The 22,339-nt window shown below is 42.9% G+C and overlaps 2 protein-coding genes across 2 annotated transcripts in view; one reads left to right on the top strand and one right to left on the bottom strand.

Annotated features, from left to right (window-relative positions):
* rab36 (RAB36, member RAS oncogene family) overlaps positions 1-9,040 on the bottom strand; it is an 82,215-nt gene extending 73,175 nt beyond the window's left edge. Inside the window, exon 1 of the mRNA XM_043716095.2 lies at positions 8,865-9,040. Coding sequence (XP_043572030.1) covers positions 8,865-9,040 — 176 coding nt within the window. The remainder of the gene's footprint in view (positions 1-8,864) is intronic.
* A 13-nt stretch (positions 9,041-9,053) lies between these two features.
* The window catches only part of LOC122562839 (radial spoke head 14 homolog), a 707,211-nt gene continuing 693,925 nt past the window's right edge, over positions 9,054-22,339 (top strand). Inside the window, exon 1 of the mRNA XM_043716094.2 lies at positions 9,054-9,252. Coding sequence (XP_043572029.2) covers positions 9,054-9,252 — 199 coding nt within the window. The remainder of the gene's footprint in view (positions 9,253-22,339) is intronic.

Consider the following 22,339-nt stretch of genomic DNA (forward strand, 5'->3'; position numbering starts at 1 on the left):
TAACTATATTAACTAGGAAAATCGGTTAACTCTCAAAAATGAGTGTGGAGATCACTGCATGTATTTACCTGCACTCATTCAATGTGTTGCAGGATGCAATAGAAAACAGTGGTAATTGAGGCTTAACATGTTTATTCTGTGCAGTAGTATCTCAGTTTTACTTAGTGCTCCTGAAAAACAGTCAGTACTTGTGGAAAGGGAGATGAATTTTGGCTGCAAGCCATGGTGGATATCATTTGAAAACTGAATTGGACCTGCATTGCTTTGAACACTATCTGAACAGAGAAAACTAATGTTTTCAAACATAATACTGAAGGTCTTGTGAAAGAAGTAGAGAAATGTCCGTACCACAGACAGGGAAAGTATTGGCGCAGGATAGCCACCAAACAGATTGCTAGCAGTATTTGCTAAGATTGGATACAACATAATTTCTGTCAGAAGGGCATTGCACTGTAAGATTCCATTTTTGATTTGGAGATAGCCGGTGTTGGACTGGTGTGTACAAAGTTAAAAAATCACACAACACCAGGTTATAATCGAACATGTTTAATTGGAAGCACTAGCTTTCGGAGTGCTGCTCCTTCATCCGGTGGTTGACCTGATGAAAGAGCAGTGCTCCGAAACCTAGTGCTTCCAATTAAACCTGTCCAACTATAACCTGGTGTTGTGTGATTTTTAACTTTGATGCCATTTTTGGTTAATAGAGTTGGGTTGCATCTAAATATGTGTGCCACAGACTGGATTGACTTGTCCTAAAATTTCATTTTTGACATGCATTTCTTTGAATACCATTTTGAATATTTCAGTAATGCTATATATGGTCAAATCATCTGCCTTGTCCTTCTAGGTGGCAGAGGTCACTGGTTTGAAGGTGCTGTTGGAGGCTTGCTGAATCCTGTATTGCACTGGAAATGCTAGACATTGTTGTCATTACCAGTGATGCAGGGAATGAATGTTCAAAAAGGTGGATGGTGTGTTAATCAAGGTTGTTGTTCTGTCTTGGATGGTGCTAAGCTTCTCGAGTGGGATTGGAACTATATTCATCTGTGCATTCCATCCCTTGTGCCTTGTGGATGGTGGATGGGCTTTGAGGAGTCACAAGGTGAGTTGTTCATCACAGAATTTCCAGCCTTTAGACCTGCTCTTGTAGCCAGTGTGTATATGACTAGTTCAGTTGAGTTTCTGGTCAGTAGTGATGCTCAGGAGGTTTTATGTTAGGGGATTCAAAAATGGCAATGTTTTTAAACATCAATGGAAAATGGTTTCATTCTCTCTTGTTGGAGACTGTTACGGAAGATTACATGTTTTAAAAAAAAGGTCTTTGAAAGAGTATTGCTAAAATGTAATTTTTGCTTTTCTATTTTGATGAAAGAAGATTGATCACTTTTGGAAAACACAATTACTAGTTAGTTGGCTGCGTTTTATAGACCAAAGGCTTTTCCTTCGTAGCCCAGTGCTATGGATTTTGATTTTGTCAGTCAACGTTACATGGAGCAGTGCTGACCCCAAACTGACTGCAATGGATAAAATGCAGTCAGGTTCAGTACTGTGGAAACATGTGACCGAACGTTTCTGCTAGGGGTTGAGGGGACAAGTTACCATTGAGACAGATTATCTCTTTGTACATAAACTGTCTGTGGCTCATCTCAGAGATTAAAGGAAACATCATTTACACTTTTTACAGAATGGGGTAACTTACAATTCTAGTGTCAAGGTTTTTTCCTCTGGCAGACATTTTGTGACAATTCATGACACAGTAGCTAGTGTTCCACTCTCATCAAGAGGTACAAAGGGCACTGATTGGTTGATTTTGAGAAGTTTCTGGAATATTACCACTAATTCTGGTCATGTGATTATAGCAGCCAACTTTATTGGGCTGTTCAATGTGCTTTTTTTCAAATATTCACTAAATATAGATATAGCTATGTACTAAAGTTGGTTTCTAATCAGATGACAGATGATCAATACCTGACACAAGTCTGGTGGGAATGATACTTGCTATTTACCATGCCTGAATATTGTCAAGATCTTGCTGTGCACTTAGCTACAGAATTCTTCAGCATTTGAAGTGTTACAAATCATACTGCAAACAGTGCAATTATCAGAGAATATCCACACTTCTGACCTTATGATATAGGAAAGGTCTTTGAGATCCATTAGCTTTTCATCCTCTATATTTCTCCAACACCACTTCTCTGCTGGTCACTCTGCTGTGTTATTTATCTCATGTTTCTTATTCTTGTTTTCCCCTTGGTTACCCTCAATTGCTGGTACATAATTTGTAGTTATTCTGTGAAGACAGACACAAAGGACACGAGGGAGCTAGGAAGCAGGCAGATGGCTTTGTAAAATAGAGTCCTGAAGAAGGGTTACACCCAAAATGTCAACTTTTCTACCTCCTGATGCTAACTGGCTTGCTGTGTTCTTCCATCCTCCTGCCTGTCTACCATTTTACATATAGCAGAGAAAGTGTCATGAGGATCATCTCTGCTCAATTTGCAGCCTGGCAGGGTAAGATCCTGCAGACTGTTAGTTGGTGAAAAGTGGGAAGTGCTTTATGCCCTCCAATGCCAATTGGAATCTCATGTCCTTTTTTGAAAACTTATGGCCGTTGAGCCAATTTAAAAGCTGTGGTGTCCAGGAAATCTAAGCTGATCGTCTCTATTGTAGCTTTAAGTTTAATCATGAGTCGGTATTTACTGATGAATTCTTCTGAGTCTGTGAGTTTAAATATCCAAAATATCAACACAAATACAGAAGGAAATATTAATGTCTGCCCCCACTCATGTTGTGAGATTGAAAATGTCATCACTGAAATTGAAAAAGTAGCCCTCAGACCTTTGAATATCGGAGTTGGGACGTTATGTTGAGGATATACAGGATGTTGGTGAGGCCTCTTCTGGAATACTGTGTCCAGTTCTGGTTACTCTGTTATAGGAAGGACATTATTAAGCTGGTGAGAGTTCAGAAGAGATTTACCAGGATGTTGCTGGGAATGGAGGGTTTGAGTTATAAAGGAAGGATGGATGGACTAGGACTTTTTTTTAACTGGAGCATAGAAGGTTGAGAGGTGACCTTATTTTAAAAATAATAAGGGGTACATATAAGATGAATAGTAGGTGTCTTTTCCCTAGGGTGGGGAATTTCAAGACTAAGGGACATATTTTTAACGAGAGAAGAGAAAGATTAAAAAAAGATATGAGAGGCAATTGTTTTACACAGAGAGTGGTTTGTGTGTGGAAGAACAACATTTAAAAGACATTTAGATAAGTACAAGTAAGAAATGTTTGGAGGAATATGGGCCAAACGCAGGCAGGTCGGACCAGTTTAGTTTGGGATTATGTTCGGCATGGACTGGTTCGACTGAAGGGTCTGTTTCTGTGCTTTATGACTCTATGACTATAATCTTCAAGAAGAATTCTCAAAACAAAATATTTTGACCATTTTCTGTAAGGACTCAAAAATTAATGCTTACTATCATTTTCACTCTATGTCAATATCCATTATACTGTCATTATTATACTGTCATGGTGGAAAGTTAAGCATTTATGAGAAGTAATGGATGTCACATATGTTTTAAAAATAAGTAAATGCTCAACGACATTTGTGACAAGTTCAAAGAGGATTTTAATTGCAAGAAGTGTCATATTCCTAATAATATATGTGTAATACTCAGATTAGATTAGACAGGCTATCACTAGGGACCATCACATTATTGAGCTGTGCCTGTTTCTAACAATATAGATGACACCTGGAAGATTTGTTCCCAGAGTCACCAATTTTCTATGTGGAGAATCTGCAGAAAGATCTGACGTGCACTCAGATAACTGTTGCATGACATTTTCAAAGAATGTCAGGTAGCTATATAATGGTACCATTAAAAGAAATATTTTCTATGCATAAACAGACATGTTAAATATCTGTAGTTAGTCCATTAGTACCAAAAGTACAGGAAGATATTAAATGAAATATTCTGAAACATTTTACTTGAAGTTCTGATCTTATCTGCCAAAATTTATCAGTATTCCTGGGTCATCCTCAAATACAAGGTGTCTTCCTAAACTGCATTGCCTTTAAAGTTGCCAAACCTGTCTAGGTGAAGGTCTGTCAGGTGATGGATAGACTCGATGTTCTGGACTGGAATCATTGGTAATGCAACTGATGGCTTTGACACCTTGTGATAATATTCAGATCCATGTAAATGGATCAAAGGTCCATCGTTTTCAATGATGTCAAGGTTTCAGGTGTTCATCTATATCATTTTTACATGTAGGTATTGGTACTTAAAATGGAAAATGGAATATTCCAACATGGAATGTTGGACCTGTTCTAAGCAATTAGTTTGTCTTGTGTGGACTGCATAGCATTGCACCAATTCAGCGACTGCACCAAGTGTCAGAATTGTAAAGGAATGATATTTGTAATAGCGTAAGTGTCAATTTTGGCACTGGTAATATATTGTCCATTCCTTTTGTGGTATATCAGTTGGGTGGAGGTATTGGCTTCAACTTTTCTGGTAGCCTCCAATGTACTATTTGATTGTGGTCAGCAGGCTGTAAGGTTGTGGTTACCTGTTTGACTTTGTTGGCATGCTCATGTGCACGTGTCGTACTTTTTATACTTTGGCATTGTACCTTGTTTGGTTGGTCCTTCACATGCTGTTGTGGAACATTGTACTGTACTTGGGGTTTATCTGTACAATTGGATTTCTACACACCGATGTACTCTTATGGATGAAAGCTTGCAAATGCCACAAAATGCTGTAGTGTTTTGATGCATGGGATAAGCCACATCTCATGCAAGATTTGGATGTTCTCCTGACCCCGTTGATGATTGTGATAGATGTTCTAGAGACAAACACTTGCAGTTGATGCTGGCCTGCAAGTATGTATCCTTCTCCTACAAGTGTCAATTGTCTACTCTTTGGGTTTGTCCAAAATGATTTTCTGAAGAATTCGATGGGTATAAAGGTAATAACCAGTTTCACAAGTCTTTCAGCTAAGTTAGCTTTTGTGAAATTATATGCTGTAGCTTTGTGACAACAATTGCCTATGAATTGGTCAATCATTTCAATTGACTGTGGGCAATACATTATCTCAAACTTGTATATCCTGAAACAGACTTGAATTTTAAATTAATCTTATAAAAAAATCTGAAAATGCTTTTCAGAATATCTAGTCAGTGTCAAACATACCAGAAGATTTTTATTCTTCTTAACTCTTCAGTGCCCAAAGAGAGGATGTTTGACAGCTTGATTTTGTCAGTTACCTGCTGATCCAAAAAGATTTAAAAAACTTAAATTCTGATAGAATGAAAATGGATTACCAGTCCATAATTATGTGTTTTCTTTCTACATTCTGCTCTTTAAAATGCCAGTGTAAGAATCTGCAATGCAGGATGGGGCTTTTCTGTGTTTTTGTTACCTTCTGTAATTTTTTTTTAATGCAGCTTTAAATATTGCTGTTTTCAAGTCTTTTCAGCACTTTTTAATTGGATCAGCAGCCTTTCAGATTTGTTTATTTTTAAAGATAGAGAGATCAAGAGTATTCACTGTGCTTCCGAGTGCAGCGATAATAATTGGAGACTGGTGAGGAGTTAAAGCTACAAGCAGAAAAGTCTCTGATGGTGACTTGAGACCTGTGCAGATGAACAGCTGTCAGAACTCTACAGGTCGACTATCTAGGCAGCACTCATAATTTAAGAGTGAAAGATTCCATCTGGATTAACCATGGGAAGTTAGCACTCAACCTCCACCAGCTGAAATCTGTTGTTTGGAGGTCAGGAACATAGTAATGTTATCATGCTGGAGTTGGAGCTAAGGTAAATAATTTAAAAGTTTAATAAGTTTTTAACATTTGATTAAGATTTAATGAGGAATAAAACAACCCTGTTTTACAACCTTTGTGCGATCAGAGTGTTTGAATTATGCACAAATTGATTTTAGGTAAGTATAATCATCTGTCCAGGGATGCTCCACATCCCTGGAGCAAGTGGGTCCTGAACAGGAGTTTCCTAACTCAGAGATAGGGACACTACCATTGCACCATTAAAAAACTCTCAGTATTGGATTTTGTACTATGTTGTTCCATCTAGTTTCCTTGATGTTAATCTTTTTCAAGGTTAGCCCTCCCTACCCCCACAATTTGTAACCTCTTTCACTCCCATAAATGTCCTCCCTTTCTGACCATGACAATTGCCCATCATTCGGCACTAAAAGAATGGATGCCCTCAACCCTCCTTATTTTTGGATTAGTGGTGCTGGAAGAGCACAGCAGTTCAGGCAGCATCCAAGGAGCTTCGAAATCGACGTTTCGGGCAAAAGCCCTTCATCAGGAATAAAGGCAGTGAGCCTGGAGCCTGGAGAGATAAGCTAGAGGAGTGTGGGGGTGGGGAGAAAGTAGCATAGAGTACAATGAGTGAGTGGGGGAGGGGATGAAGGTGATAGGTCAGGGAGGAGAGGGTGGAGTGGATAGGTGGAAAAGGAGATAGGCAGGTAGGACAAGTCCGGACAACTCATGGGGACAGTGCTGAGCTGCAAGTTTAGAACTAGGGTGAGGTGGGGGAAATGAGGAAACTGTTGAAGTCCACATTGATGCCCTGGGGTTGAAGTGTTCCAAGGCGGAAGATGAGGCGTTCTTCCTCCAGGCATCTGGTGGTGAGGGAGCGGCGGTGAAGGAGGCCCAGCACCTCCATATCCTCGGCAGAGTGGGAGGGGGAGTTGAAATGTTGGGCCACGGGGCGGTGTGGTTGATTGGTGCGGGTGTCTCGGAGATGTTACCTAAAGCGCTCTGCTAGGAGGTGCCCAGTCTCCCCAATGTAGAGGAGACCGCATCGGGAGCTACGGATACAATAAATGATATTAGTGGATGTGCAAGTAAAACGTTGATGGATGTGGAAGGCTCCTTTAGGGCCTTGGATAGAGGTGAGTGAGGAGGTGTGGGCGCAGGTTTTACAGTTCCTGCGGTGGCAGGGGAAAGTGCCAGGATGGGAGGGTGGGTCGTAGGGGGGCGTGGACCTGACCAGGTAGTCACGGAGGGAACGGTCTTTGCAGAAGGCGGAAAGGGGTGGGGAGGGAAATATATCCCTGGTGGTGGGGTCTATTTGGAGGTGGCGGAAATGTCGGCGGATGATTTGGTTTATGCGAAGGTTGGTAGGGTGGAAGGTGAGCACCAGGGGCGTTCTGTCCTTGTTACGGTTGGAGGGGTGGGGTCTGAGGGCGGAGGTGCGGGATATAGACGAGATGCTTGGAGGGCATCTTTAACCACATGGGAAGGGAAATTGCGGTCTCTAAAGAAGGAGGCCATCTGGTGTGTCCTGTGGTGGAACTGGTCCTCCTGGGAGCAGATCCGGCGGAGGCGGAGGAATTGGGAATATGGGATGGCATTTTTGCAAGAGGTAGGGTGGGAAGAGGTGTAATCCAGGTAGCTGTGGGAGTCGGTGGGTTTGTAAAAAATGTCAGTGTCAAGTCGGTCATCATTAATGGAGATGGAGAGGTCCAGGAAGGGGTGGGAGGTGTCAGAGATGGTCCAGGTAAATTTAAGGTCAGGGTGGAATGTGTTGTTGAAGTTGATGAATTGCTCAACCTCCTCGCGGGGCACGAGGTGGCGCCAATGCAGTCATCAATGTAGTGGAGGAAGAGGTGGGGAATGGTGCCGCTGTAATTACAGAAGATCAACTGCTCTACGTAGCCAACAAAGAGACAGGCATAGCTGGGGCCCATACGTGTGCCCATGGCTACCCCTTTGGTCTGGAGGAAGTGGGAAGATTCAAAGGAGAAATTGTTAAGGGTGAGGACCAGTTCGGCCAAACGAATTAGAGTGTCGGATGGAGGTGTACCAAAATCTTCACCATGGATATACACCCACAGCTTCCAACCTCATAGTCCGGGAACCCCGCACTATCTCCTTCCCAAGATCCACAAGCCTGACCACCCTGGCCGACCCATTGTCTCAGCATGCTCCTGCCCCACTGAACTCATCTCTACCTACCTCATCACTGACCTATCTCCCCTAGTCCAGGAACTCCCCACATACGTTCGAAACACCACCCACGCCCTCCACCTCCTCCAAGACTTCCGTTTCCCCAGCCCCCAACGCCTCATCTTCACCATGGATATCCAATTCTCCTCTACATTGTGGAGACTGGGCGCCTCCTAGCAGAGCGCTTTAGGGAACATCTCCGAGACACCCGCACCAATCAACCACACTGCCCCGTGGCCCAACATTTCAACTCCCCCTACCAATCTGCCGAGGACATGGAGGTCCTGGGCCTCCTTCACCGCCGCTCCCTCACCACCAGACGCCTGGAGGAAGAACGCCTCATCTTCTGCCTCGGAACACTTCAACCCCAGGGAATCAATGTGGACTTCAACAGTTTCCTCATTTCTCCTTCCCCCACCCCACCCTAGTTCTAAACTTGCAGCTCAGCAGTGTCCCCATGACTTGTCCGGACTTGTCCTACCTGCCTATCTCCTTTTCCACCTATCCACTCCACCCTCTCCTCCCTGACCTATCACCTTCATCCCCTCCCCCACTCACCCATTGTACTCTATGCTACTTTCTCCCCACCCCCACCCTCCTCTAGCTTATCTCTCCAGGCTCCAGGCTCCAGGCTCACTGCCTTTATTCCTGATGAAGGGCTTTTGCCCGAAACGTCGATTTCGAAGCTCCTTGGATGCTCCCTGAACTGCTGTGCTCTTCCAGATCCAGAATCTGGTTTCCAGCATCTGCAGTCATTGTTTTAACCTCCTTATTTTTTATCACAGTCTTTTATATTACGACATTGTGTTGCACTTGGGACGTTTTCCTGTGTTAAATGAGACTGTCCAAAGTAGATTTTGTGACTGATGTTGGCGACCCACTTACCTGTGAGGTGCAGTGTTGATTGCAGGTGCCTGGGGGAGGAGAAGGCCTCGGGCGTTGCTATGGCAACTGAGCCAAGCCGCGAGCCGAGCTTTCAAACTTTCGCCTGTGAAACGGCGGAGCGCGAGCTCGACTTCTCTGCGCCCTCGGAACTTCCCTTTTTTTTTAACAAAAAACATCTGTTGTTAAAATATGGCTCACACCAGAATTTCTGCCAAGTATCCTCCTCACATCGACCCGACCAAAGCGCCCATTGCCTTCGGGGACCGCGCTTTGCCCAAACTGAAGCGGGAGCTGGCGGATCCCGAGCTCCTGGTCCGGCAACGGGCCGTCATGGCTCTGTGTGACCTGCTGCACGACCCCGAGTTAGCTTACTCGGCGGTCGAGGTCGGTAAGTGAAGACCCTCTTCACTTGTTGCACAACACACACTTAAAACAGAAGGTACCGGACAAGTTTAGAGGAGTTACAAGGCGCTCGGGAAGTTGGATGTGTCAACATGGCCTTGTTGGCTTTATCCCTTAGGTGCTCAGTGAACGTGACTTACGTAAATACATTTTAACACTATCTATCTATTATGATAATAGGTATCTATCATAAACTGAAAATAATTCTGTTTTCCTGGACATAGATTAACCAAAGAAAGGTTTGGCAATCAAGGTATGTAAGCACTAATAAATAAGAACTAATACTTGGAAATTAACTATTGGATCAACTCCATTTTGAAGTAGAAGACATGTCAAACCAATGTGCCACATTCGCCATGTTGTTTTCCTTCTGGAACAAAACTTGAGGCCAACTCTCAGGCTGTTGCTTCAGGTTCCCTGACTTTCCATTCAATACTAAGCCCTCGGTCTCACTGGAGACAATTTTTCTTCTGTGACAAAATATATGCTACTGTGATGCCAACCTTTTCAGTTTCAATTCTATACCTTCAACCCAAATCCATCAGCATCCCTGTTACCCTCTCAGGTTGACATCCTATATACACATTCTGATGGAACCTCTGCTGAATGTTTTATTGAGCATACAGTTATCATCCGTAATACCTCCAGCTAATTAGGGTCTCATTACTTTTAGGATTGGACTTTCCAAAACTGCTGCTTCAATCCCTTACAAATAACAGTTGCCCTAGAATTTTGTAACTTGAGTATTCTCCTGCATTGAATGACATCCACTAAGCACTCTTGCCCTTCCATAATTTCCTGTGCTGAATCCAGTTTTCAAATCCTTAGGATATCCTATTAGAAGAATATTCAGAACGTAAGAGGACTCCTAGCAATGCAAATTAAATGCAAACAGAGGCTTTTTGGAATCCTCTTGGATGCAGCTCACAATATCCGAATGAAAAACTGGCACTAACTACTTTCCAAGTTGGTGGTGTTAAAATGCACTGTCAAGGAAAACAGGCTGCACAAATGGAAGAAAGATTACAGGGAATATTGCCAGTCAGAAGTTATATATGCAATGGAAATTGGCAAGCAATATATTGATAAAACTATAATCAGTTATTTGCTGTTGCATCTCTTTAATCCTATAATTTTGAATGACAGAGACCTTTAAGCACGAGACCTTTCAGTATAAAAGAGAAATAAAACTCTATGGTGGTTGGGTGGAAGCACAACATTTAATAAAAATTTTAAAGTGTGATTTATAGTAATAAACTACACAAAAACAGAACTATACTTTTAAAATTCACTCGTGAGATGTTTGCTGTGCTGGCTGGGCCAGCATTTATTACTCAACCATTGGGTTGCCCTCGAGAAGGTGGGAGTGAGCTCTTTCCTGTGGTCTTTTGTTCATTGATTACCTTCCATTGAACCTGCAATATTTAAGACCATAACGAAGAACAGAAATCGAACATTTGCCCTATTAAATCTGCCCACCATTCAATGAGACCACAACTATAATCCTCAACTCTACTTTCCTGCCTTTTCCCACTTCCTTACTGATTAAGAGTCCCTCTGTTTCAGTCTTGAATATTCTTAATGACCAAATCTCAACAGCCCTCTGTGGTTAAAAAATCTATATGTTCACTACCCTCTGAGAGAAGTAACCCTCTTCATCTCTGTCTTGAATGAGTGACCCTTTACTCAGAGATCATATCCTCTGGTCCTAGACTGTCATACAAGGGGAAACAATCTTTGTGTAATTGTACTGTCAAGTCCTCAAAGAATCTTCAATGTTTCTAAAAGGTCACCTCTCATTCCCCTAAACTCCAATAGTATAGGGCCAACCTACTGAACCTTTCCTCATAAAACAATCCCTCCATATCCAGAATTAATCTAGAGAACTTTCTCTGGACTGCCTCCAGTGCCACTATATATTTCCTTAGATAAACGGATCAAATCTGTTTGCAGTATTGTAGGTGTGGTCTGATTTTTGCTTGTATAGCTTTATTTAGCAAGACTTCCCAAATTTTATACTCTATACCCTTTGAAATAAAGATCAAGATTTAATTTGCCTTCCCAGTTACCTTTTCATGATTCATGCATGAGGACCTCCAAATCACTGTGTTGCAGCTTTCTGCAGTCTTTCTCCATTTAAACAATATTCAGCTCCTCCAGCCTTCCTGTCAAAGTGCATAATGTCACATTTTTCCACATGATATTAATATTGCTAAGTTTTTGACCACTATTATTAACTGTCACTATATCTTTGTAGACTCAGTGTTATCCTCACCACTTGTCTTCCCACTTTATTTTGTGTTATCTGCAAACGTGGCAATAGTACATTCATTTCCATCGTCCAAGTCATTAATTGGAAATAATTGACACCTTAACTGATATTCTAAGTTCTGATGCTAAGCTTCAAGTTCACACTCCCAAATTTTACCTGCAGACACCAGGACAGAAAAAAATGCATGTTTCAGCATTTTTCATTTTCTATTTCAAACTTACCAAAACCGATATAGTGTCAAAAACTGCTGAAATAACTCAGCAGATCTGGTAGCATCTTTGGTGAGAAAGCTGAGGTAACATTTTGGGTCCAGAGACCCTGAGTTCTGAAGAAGGGTCACTGGACCTGAAATGTTAACTGTGCTTTCTCTCTGCAAATGCTGTCAGACTTGCTGATATTTTCCAGCACTTCCTGTTTTTGTTTCTGATTTCCAGAATCTGCAGTTATTGTTTTTGTGTTTAAATCTGATATCGTGTTTGTATGAAGACTCATCATTTTTAAAAACACTTATATTGAAGCGCTATTACTGATTTCCTCATTCAAATGTGACTGATTTTCCAGACATTTGCTTTGGAGAGTTCCTGTTTCTATTGGTAATATTGTCTCTCTTAATTCTCTAGTTTTCATTGCTTAAAATAATTGACCTCCTTTGGTGCTACTGATGCACCAAAAAGTTAAATGTACAATGTTATATGCAGTTAACTGTATATATTTTATGCTCATTATTCCACTGCTCATTTACCTTTGCTATGTATTTCTAATTTTACAATAACCGGGAAGAAAATGTTGAAGACCCCATTCTATCTTCCTAACACTGGTAATACTGTATTTGCTGACCACAAATGAAAGAACTCCAAAGAGGCTCCATTCTATCACCAAATCATCCTTTATTTGCACCTGCATAGTTCTTGACATTCTCACCATTAGCAACTCTGCTGGAGCAATCCCTGTAGTTGCATGAAGGGTGGCCCTGTAATCAAATAGGAACCCGGACAATTTGGTATCTAGTGAAGCTGTAAGCTGTTTCGTTAAGCCTGCCTTCAAAGTTTGGACTGCTCCTTCTGCCAGACCATAGGATGGTGGATGGCATGAAGCTGTTCTTCTATGATGAATACTATTCAACTTCAGGAAATTCTGAAATTCCCTGCTAGAATACCATGGCCCATTATCTGTGAACAATACTTACAGGAGTGTGCGCTGAAAATGTGTTGCTGGAAAAGCGCAGCAGGTCAGGCAGCATCCAAGGAGCAGGAGAATCGACGTTTTGGGCATGAGCCTTTCTTCAGGAATGAGGAAAGTGTGTCCAGCAGGCTAAGATAAAAGGTAGAGAGGAGGGACTTGGGGGAGGGACGTTGGAAATGCGATAGGTGGAAGGAGGCCAGGTGAGGGTGATAGGCCGGAGTGGGGGTGGGCGCGGAGAAGTCAGGAAGAAGATTGCAGGTTAGGAAGGCGGTGCTAAGTTCGAGGGATTTGACTGAGACAAGGTGGGGTGAGGGGAAATGAGGAAACTGGAAAAATCTGAGTTCATCCCTTGTGGTTGGAGGGTTCTGAGGCGGAAGATGAGGCGCTCTTCCTCCAACCGTCGTGTTGCTATGGTCTGGCGATGGAGGAGTCCAAGGTCCTGCATGTCCTTGGCGGAGCGGGAGGGGGAGTTGAAGTGTTGAGCCACGGGGTGGTTGGGTTGGTTGGTCCGGGTGTCCCAGAGGTGTTCTCTGAAACGTTCCGCAAGTAGGCGCCTGTCTCCCCAATATAGAGGAGGCCACATCGGGTGCAGCGGATGCAATAAATGATGTGTGTGGAGGTGCAGGTGAATTTTTGGCGGATGTGGAATGATCCCTTGGGGCCTTGGAGGGAGGTAAGGGGGGAGGTGTGGGTGCAAGTTTTGCATTTCTTGCGGATGTAGGGGAAGGTGCCGGGAGTGGAGGTTGGGTTGGTGGGGGGTGTGGACCTGACGAGGGAGTCACGGAGGGAGTGGTCTTTTCGGAACGCTGATAGGGGAAAGGAGGGAAATATATCCCTGGTGGTGGGGTCCGTTTGGAGGTGGCGGAAATGACGACGGATGATACGATGTATATGGAGGTTGGTGGGGTGGTAGGTGAGGACCAGTGGGGTTCTGTCCTGGTGGCGATTGGAGGGGCGGGGCTCAAGGATGGAGGAGCAAGAAGTGGAGGAGGTGTGGTCAAGGGCATCGTCGATCACGTCTGGGGGGAAATTGCAGTCTTTGAAGAAGGAGGCCATCTGGGTTGTACGGTTTTGGAACTAGTCCTCCTGGAAGCAGATGCGGCGGAGACGAAGGAATTGGGAATATGGGATGGGGTTTTTACAAGGGGCAGGGTGGGAGGAGGTGTAGTCTAGGTAGCTGTGGGAGTTGGTCGGTTTATAGTAAATGTCCGTGTTGATTCGGTCGTCCGAGATAGAAATGGAAAGGTCTAGGAAGGGGAGGGCGGAGTCTGAGACGGTCCAGGTGAATTTGAGGTCGGGGTAGAAGGTGTAGGTAAAGTGGATGAACTGTTCAACCTCCTCGTGGGAGCATCAGGCAGCGCCGATACAGTCATCGATGTAGCGGAGGAAAAGCTGGCGTGTGGTGCCAGTGTAGCTGCGGAAGATGGACTGTTCCACATATCCTACGAAGGGGCAGGCATAGCTGGGGCCCATGCGGGTGCCCATGGCTACAGGAGTGTGTGTATTGCAATAAATGCATGCAGTTTTTCTATCATCGTTCCCGTGTTTGAACTTTATGCACATCCAACCATGAATGCCCCTGGTGGAGTTCAGCCATTATCGGACAGCAACCTTTGCTCAGAACAATCAATCTTGGCCCCATAATAATATGCCATCATCTACTGTGATCTGGCCTCTCTGGGTCAAGAGATTTAAAAGGTTTCAATTCTGGTTGTGATGACCCTTAAGTGTCTCCCATCGCCACCAGTTGTTTCAGTTTTGCTAGGAATGGATTTTTCTGTGTCCAAATCTGAAATTGTCGTCTGTGACTAGAAATGTGTCCAAAAAATTTAAAACCATTACAGACTTTTCCAGTCACAGTACCACTGGCAGTATATTTGCCAGTGGGAGATGGCTGAGTGCATCCACATTTGCTACCTGGCCTCCCGGACAGTGTTCCAATTTGTAATTAAGCACATTTAGAATTAGAACCCACTACTGAATTTGGCCTGAAGCTATGGGCAGCGCTGACTTGTCCTCTTTAAGTAGACCCAGCTGAAATTATTACAAAGTTATGTCGAAATTGGTGGAACACCCTGACTCCTAATTTGACGGCCAAACATTCTTCTTTATATGGGCATATTTATGCTCATATAAATGCTCTTCATTAGTTGAAGTCCTGGATGCATACACTTTTGAGCCTTACTCTCCATATGGCCACCAAGTTGTACCCCAGTGCCATACAGGGAAACATTGCATGTCACTACCAGATCTTGCTTGAGATCAAAGTGTGCCAACACCTTAGAGGATATATCTTCACTTTCCTGAAAGATAAGGCTTGGCCATTTCCAAGGCTGACCCATTTTTAACAGTTGAAGCAAAAGTGCAAGTTTAGAGGCCAGGTTATGCATGAACTTTGTGTAATAATTCCCTAACTGAAGGAAAGACCTAAGCTCTGGTGGAAAATTGAAGCTGGGCACCTTTGATCCCCCTCACTTTGTCTTCCAATGGGTGTAATCAGTTTTGTCAACTTTGTAGCCCAAGTGGATCACTTGAGATGCCTGGCGCACACATTATTTTTCCTGCTAAGCTTTATACCTGCTTGGGAGAAACGTCTAATGACTATGTCCAAGTTCTCTAACTACTCATTACTGTCTTGCCTGTTGTTAGCACATCATCTGGATAAATGGCAACCTGGGGTAGATCTTATAAACTGTTCTCGTATATTAGTACCAACTCTTATAGGTATTATTGTGTAGTTCTGGGAATCCTGATCTAACTGCAATTACAAGTATGCATGGCTCATATCTAGCTTTGTGAAGGACAACCTCCTGCCAGCTTTGCATATAAATTCAGTATGTGAGGGATTGGAGATTTATCCAGTTGTGAAAAGCAGTTTACCATTTGCTTAAAATCTCCACAAAGGGGAACTGACCCATTGGACTTCACAATCAGTATTACCTGTGCTGTCCTGTCTGCAAACTGGATTGGTTTGATGCTTCCTTTGCTTTCCAGCTTTTGATTTCTTCCTCTATTTTAGCCTGTTCGGTAAATTATACTTGGTGGGCCGTGCAGAAATGTGGATTGCTTCCCAGTCAACCTGCAAGCTGGCCTTGGTTCCTTTGATAGTCCCTAGACCTTCCTGAAAAGCTTCTCGGTATTTAATTAGCACTTCACTCAGGCAGACATTTTCAAATCGAAAAATGTGGAGCCAATCTTTTGTGAATCTGTCTCAACTAATTTCACTGCATCAATCCTGGGCCCGAGCCTTTTGCTCCAATCAGTGGTAACTCAACTGGCTGCTTCTCCTAAGAGACCGGAGCCAAAAATGTTCCCCCTAATCTGTACAGGTTCCCTTGTATTGTATATTTTCTCAGTCTCGCCAAGATCTTGCACAAACATAAGGGTTGAAGTCCTGAGTGAATTTTGTTCAAGACTGGTTCTGTGATCACTGAAATGGCTGCGCTAGTATCGACGTCCATTAGAAGCAGGTGACCATTTAACCCGATGTTTATTTTGAGTGGTTCTGATTTGGATGTTGCAAAGTAATTTAATTCTTCCAAACCAGATATAGGCGGCCTTTCCACGGTGTGCTGTCTCCTGAATACTGGCGTATTAGTTCTCTTACTCTATTTAAGTCTATTGGGACTCTTTTGCTGTTTCAAGTCCGCATACCAGCAGCAACTACATCTGCTTGCTGGTCCAGATCCTGAAGAAGATTTTTAATCGTTTGTCCAAGGCTTGGCTTTATTTTGGGGCTTTGCCATGGGCTGACCTAGAGTCCCTTTGTTCAGGATGTGTCCTGAGTGAGGCTATGCAATTGCCTGCAATCAGGTGGTGTTCCCTAAGCTCAGTCAGCCTGGTAAGGGTGTTCCATTAGAATAGCCTGCAACACATATGCTCCACTTGCCGCATTTTCAAATGATAATACACGTTGTAGCACCTGTTTGCAGTCAAGTTGGGCTGCAGCAATAAATGCTTTTGCATAGTTACACCATTGAACCCACATACCAAATAGTGTCTCAGCATCTCATTAAGGTTTAAGTTAGAGTCACATGCTTATGCCAGTTGCCTTAACCTAGTCAAAAATCCTGACACAGATTCCCCTGTAGCATCTCAGAATTAGAGGAAACGTAGGATCATAATATTCCTTAACTAAACCCATCAACTCTTGAAAGGTTTTAGTACCTGGTGCCTCAGGGGAAGTTAGGTTCTAATAAGCAAAATTGCTGGGGGTCCACGAGCTGTCAGGAGAGTTACTTGTTGCTTTTCATCTGCCTGAATGTCATTTGCCCAGAAAAGATAATGCGTTCTTTCTACATATTGGGCCCAGTCTTCGATGGCAGGATCGACTGAGTCAAACTTCCCAAATTATGACAAGATGCCAGAAATGCTTATCCTAACTCAAAGATGTCTGTTGTATTTCTTCAGGTGTGTGTTTTTCTCTTGTCGCTACTGAAATAACTGCGCAGAGGCAGGTATTCCATCAACCAGTCGCCCTTTATTTCCACATGGAAAGACCTTGACACTGATCCATCTTCCTCAGTGTCAGTTCTCAGAATGAACAGAAACTTTGACACTCCTATCTATATCTGTCATCCAGAGCTCCCTGATTGGACCAGATTAACAGCCCCAGTCAGGGAACTCATATTCTACAAGATCCACCTGACTGACCTCATTATAATCATGACAACAAGATGTATCTTTTTCTGGAAAATGGCCTTCTAAAATTGCTATCCATCTTATTATCCTGTGGTCACCCCAATGTACAGATCATTAAATGTACTTTGGAATTGCAGTTTTTTTGGTGGATTTTCTGTAAAGTCTCATACAAACCCAATGGGCACAAAAAACAAAAAGTTTCTTTATATGTTAAGAATCAAACTGGATGAAAGATATTTTGGTCCTCTTGTGACAAAAATTACTTGGGAAAAGAAGAAGCAAGAAGAAGAAGAAATGAAAATTGAGAAGAGCAAGCATATATTTTTATAGTTGTGCTTCAAAATGTCAACAGCTCAAAAAAATTGTCTTTCTGTACTGACCAACATGATTATATGTGAAGTAAGAAGAGAGAGAAAGTGGTATTATTGATTTTTACAGGATAACACCTTGGTACTGCTTATTTGTTAAGCTGGAACTGACAAAGCATGTGTACTAGGATAGGACAGATGACATAGGCTGAATGTGACACAGATATTTGAATTTCATAAGATCATGATAAATACAAGGTAAAGAAAAAAATCTTTGGAATGTTGGCAGACAAGTGATATGGTAGAAATTTCTCTAACATGATCTCCCATCAAACAGGACAATGGACAGCAAAAGTGTAACAAATATCTGGTCACAAGAAGATCCACTCTACTTCTGTTTTGGTGTGTTCTGACAGCGAAATTAATTTTTAGATAAAACAACACCAATTTTGAAATTGCACATAGAATTTTTTGGCCATGCTTATCTGACTGGTGAAAGTGTGGTAGGTGAATCCAAGTGGCCTCGCTTAAAGAAAACATCCCTATCAGGTGATATGTTGTTCCTGCATGATGTAGGAGCTGGTGGACCCCTTTATGCTTCCCAGTGACCATGTCTGTAATAAATGTTGGTGGCTGGAAGAACTCCAGCACAGAGTGAATGAGCTGGAGTCTGACCTTGAAACATTGTGACACATCAGGGAGGGGGAGAGTTACCTGGGTGTTGTGTTTTATGAGACAGTCACACCCCTTAGACTAACTAACTTGAATTCGGCCAGTGGTAAGGGACAGGAGGGTATGGTTGTGAGTGAGGTAGGTAAAGGGATCCAGGAGGTAGAGTTGCAGGAGCCTCAGCTTCTATCCTTGTCTAACAGGTTCAAGAGTTTTGCTCCCTGTGTGGACGGGGCTGCAGGGAGGATGAGCCGACTGACAGCAGTACAATGATGCAGGGAGCCATTCAAATCGGGGGAGAGAAAAAAAATGTTGTTGTAATTGGGGATAGTAAACTTAGAGGCACAGACACTGTTCTCTGTGACCAGGATTGAGAGTCCCAAAGGTTGTGTTGCCTGCCTGGTGCTTGGGTCCAGGATGTCTCCTCTCGGCTGCAGAGGAACTTGCAGGCAGAGGGTAATAATCCAGTGGTTGTGGTCCATGAGGGTACCAACGACATGGATAAAGCTGGGACAGAGGTTCTGCTAAAGGAGTATGAACAGCTAGGAGCTAAATTAGAAAGTAGAACCAAAAAGATAATAATCTCTGGATTACTACCTGAGCCACGAGCTGATTGGCACAAGGTCAATAAGATTAAGCAGGTAAATACATGGCTCAAAGATTGGTGTGAGAGAAATGGACATTGGCACCAGTGCAGGAGCAGAAGGGACCTGTTCCAATTGGACAGTCTTTATCTGAACTGTGCTGGGACCAGAGTCCTAATGAATAGCTTAACTAGGGCTGTAGACAGGGCTTTAAACTAAAAAAAAGTCAGGGGTGGGGCTGCTCAGTTAAAGGGGAAATTAGAAAACTTGAATTAAAGGAGGAGGTAAGCGTGCAGAACTCAGGACAGATCATTAAAATCTCCAGCACAGACACAAATAGGACAGAGTGTATGGAAAGGGTTAGCAATCAAACTTCAAGCACACTGGAGAAACGAATAACAATGAGAAGAGGGATGGTTAACACAGCACTGAAGGTGTGATATCTGAATGCACGCAGTATAAGAAAATTGTGGTGCAGATCAAAATTGACAGGTATGATGTGATGAGCACATGGAGATGTGGCTATTGGGGATCATGATTGAGGGCTGAATATTGAAGGATATGCATCTTATTGAAAAGATATGCAGGTGAGCAGAGAGGTTGCCTTATTAATCAGAAATGAAATTAAATCAATAGTAAGAAGCGAAGTGGGGTCAGATGGTCTAGAATCTGTGTGGATAGAATTGAGGAGTTGCAAAGGTAAAAAAAAAACCATAGTTGGAGTTATGTACAGGCCTCCAAATAGTAGTCAGGAGCTGGGGCGCAAATTTAATCAGGAGATAGAAAAGATGTGCAGGAAAGGCAAAGTTACAGTGATCAAGGGGGATTTCAATATACAGATGGACTGGGAAAATCAAATTAGTAGTGGATTGCAAGAAAAAGAATTTGTGGAGTGTCTACGAGATGGAGTTTTGGAGCAGCTTATGGTGGAGCCCACTAGGGACAGGCAATACTAGATTTAGTCTTGTGCAGTGAGGCAGACTTGATGAGGGAGCTTAAGGTGAAGGAACCCTGAGGAGGCAGTTATTGTAATGATTGAATTTACTCTGCAATTTGAGAGGGAGAGGATAGAAACAAAGGTAACGGTATTATAGTTGAATAAAGACAATCACAGAGGCATGAGGGAGGAGCTGGGTGGAATTGACTGGGAGAGGAGCCGAGCAGGAAAGACAGTGGAACAGTAATGGCGGGTGTTTCTGAGAGTAATTCAGGAGACACAGCAGAGATTCATCCTGAGGAAAAAGAAGCATGGTACAGGGAGGATGAGGCAACCATAGCTGACGAGGGAAGTCAGGGATAGCATAAAAATGATAAAGGAAACCAGAGGATTGGGAAGCTTGCAAAGACCAACAGAGGGCCTTAAAAAAGAAATAAGGAGGAAGAAGATTAAATATGAGGATAAGCTTGTCACTAATATAAAAGAAGACTGTAAGAGTTTCTTTAGACATATAAAGGGCAAAAGAGAGGCAAAAGTGGACATTGAACCACTGAAAAATGATGCTGGAGAGATAGTAGTGGGGAATAAAGAAATGGCTGAGGAACTGAATAATTACTTTGCATCAGTCTTCCTGGTGGAGGACTCGAGTAAAATCTCAAAAATTCAAGAGCGAAAGGGGGCAGAGCTAAGTATGGTGGCCATCACCAAGGAGAAGGTGCTAGAAAAACTTAATGGCCTGAAGGTGGATAAATCACCTGGACCAGCTGGACTAGAGTTCGAAGGGAGATAACTGAAAAGATAGTGGTGATTTTTCAGGAATTGCTAGAATCAGGTAGAGTACCAGAGGACTGGAAAACTGCTAATGTGACACCACTGTTTAAAAAAGGAATAAGGCAAAGGAAGAAAAATTAAAGACTGGTTAGCCTAGCCTCGGTGGTGGGTAAGATTCTGGAATCTATTGTGAAGGATGAGACTTCTGAATACTTGGAAGTGTATGGTAAAATAGGGAAAATTAAGCATGGTTTCATCAAGGGGAGTTCATGCCGGAGAAATCTGCTAGAATTCTTTGAGTAAGTAACGAGCAAGTTAGACCAAGTAAAGCCAATGGATATTATCTACCTGGACTTTAAGGTCTTTGACAAGGTGCCACACAGGAGGCTACTAAGTAAGATAAGGGCCCATGGTGTTAGAGGCAAGGTGCTAGCATGGATAGAAGCTTGGCTGTTTGGCAGAAAGCAGAGGGTGGGGATAAAAGGGTCCTTCTCAAGATGGCAGCCGGTGACAACTGTGTTCCACAACTGTTGGGACCACAACGTTTCACTTTATACATTAACAATCAAGATGAAAGAACTGAGGGCGTTCTGGCTAAGTTTGCAGAAGATACAAAAATAAAAGTCACACAACACCAGGTTCTAGTCCAACAGATTTATTTGGAAGTAGTAGCTTTCAAAGTGCTGCTTCTTCATCAGGTAGAGGGACTGATAGCATTGAGGAGGTGGGGAGGCTGCAGAAGGATTTGGACAGGTTAAGAGAGTGGGCAAAGAAGTGGCAGATAGAGTACAATGTGTGAAAGTGTGAGGTCATGCACTTTGGTAGGAAGAATAGAAGTATGAACTATTTTCTAAATAGGGAGAAAATCAGAAGTCTGATGTGCAAAGAGATTTAGGAGTTCTAGTCCAGGATTCTCTCAAGGTAAACTTGCAGGTTGAATCAGTAGTTATGAAGACAAATATTTTGAGAATACTTGGAAAAAAAAACGCAGGCGTGTACTTCCGAGGCTCTATAAGGCTCTGGTCAGACCACATTTGGAGTATTGTGCGCAGTTTTGGGTCCCATATCTCAGGAAGGACATATTGGCCCTGGAGTGTGTTCAGAGGAGGTTCATGAAACTGATCCCATGAATGGAAAGCATAACATATAAGGCATGTTTGAGGTCTCTGGGTTTGTACTTGATGGAGTTTCGGAGGATAAGGGGGATCTAATTGAAACATACAGAATACTGAATGGGCTGGACAGAGTAGATGTTGGAACGATGTTTCCATTGGTAGGAGAGACTAGGACTTGAGGGCATAGCCTTCGAGTAAATGGAAGACCTTTTAGAATGGAGATAAGGAGAAACTTCTTCAGCCAGAGAGTGGTGAATCTATGGAATTCATTGCCGCAGGAGGCTTTGGAGGCCAGGTCATTGAATATATTTAAGACTGCGATAGATAGGTTCTTGAGTATCAAGGATTGCAGGGAGAAAGCAAGAGAATGGGGCTGAGAAACTCACCAGCCATGATTGAATGGCAGAGCAGACTTGATGGGCTGAATGGCCTAATTTCTGCTCCTGTGTCTTATGGTGTATCAGTTTGTGACCATGACTAGATACACATAGTAGGCCCCATAAAAGTGAGGTTGTGAATTTGAAGATGTGCCTTGCTGTGCTTTCAGGGAGCCTGAGATTCCACATATCTTGGAGTTTTCAGTAAACAACTATG

The sequence above is a fragment of the Chiloscyllium plagiosum genome, unplaced genomic scaffold (assembly GCF_037043375.1).
Source record: "Chiloscyllium plagiosum isolate Xiang-an unplaced genomic scaffold, Cpla_swu_hap1 HiC_scaffold_24, whole genome shotgun sequence".
Classification (NCBI taxonomy): Eukaryota; Metazoa; Chordata; class Chondrichthyes; order Orectolobiformes; family Hemiscylliidae; genus Chiloscyllium; species Chiloscyllium plagiosum.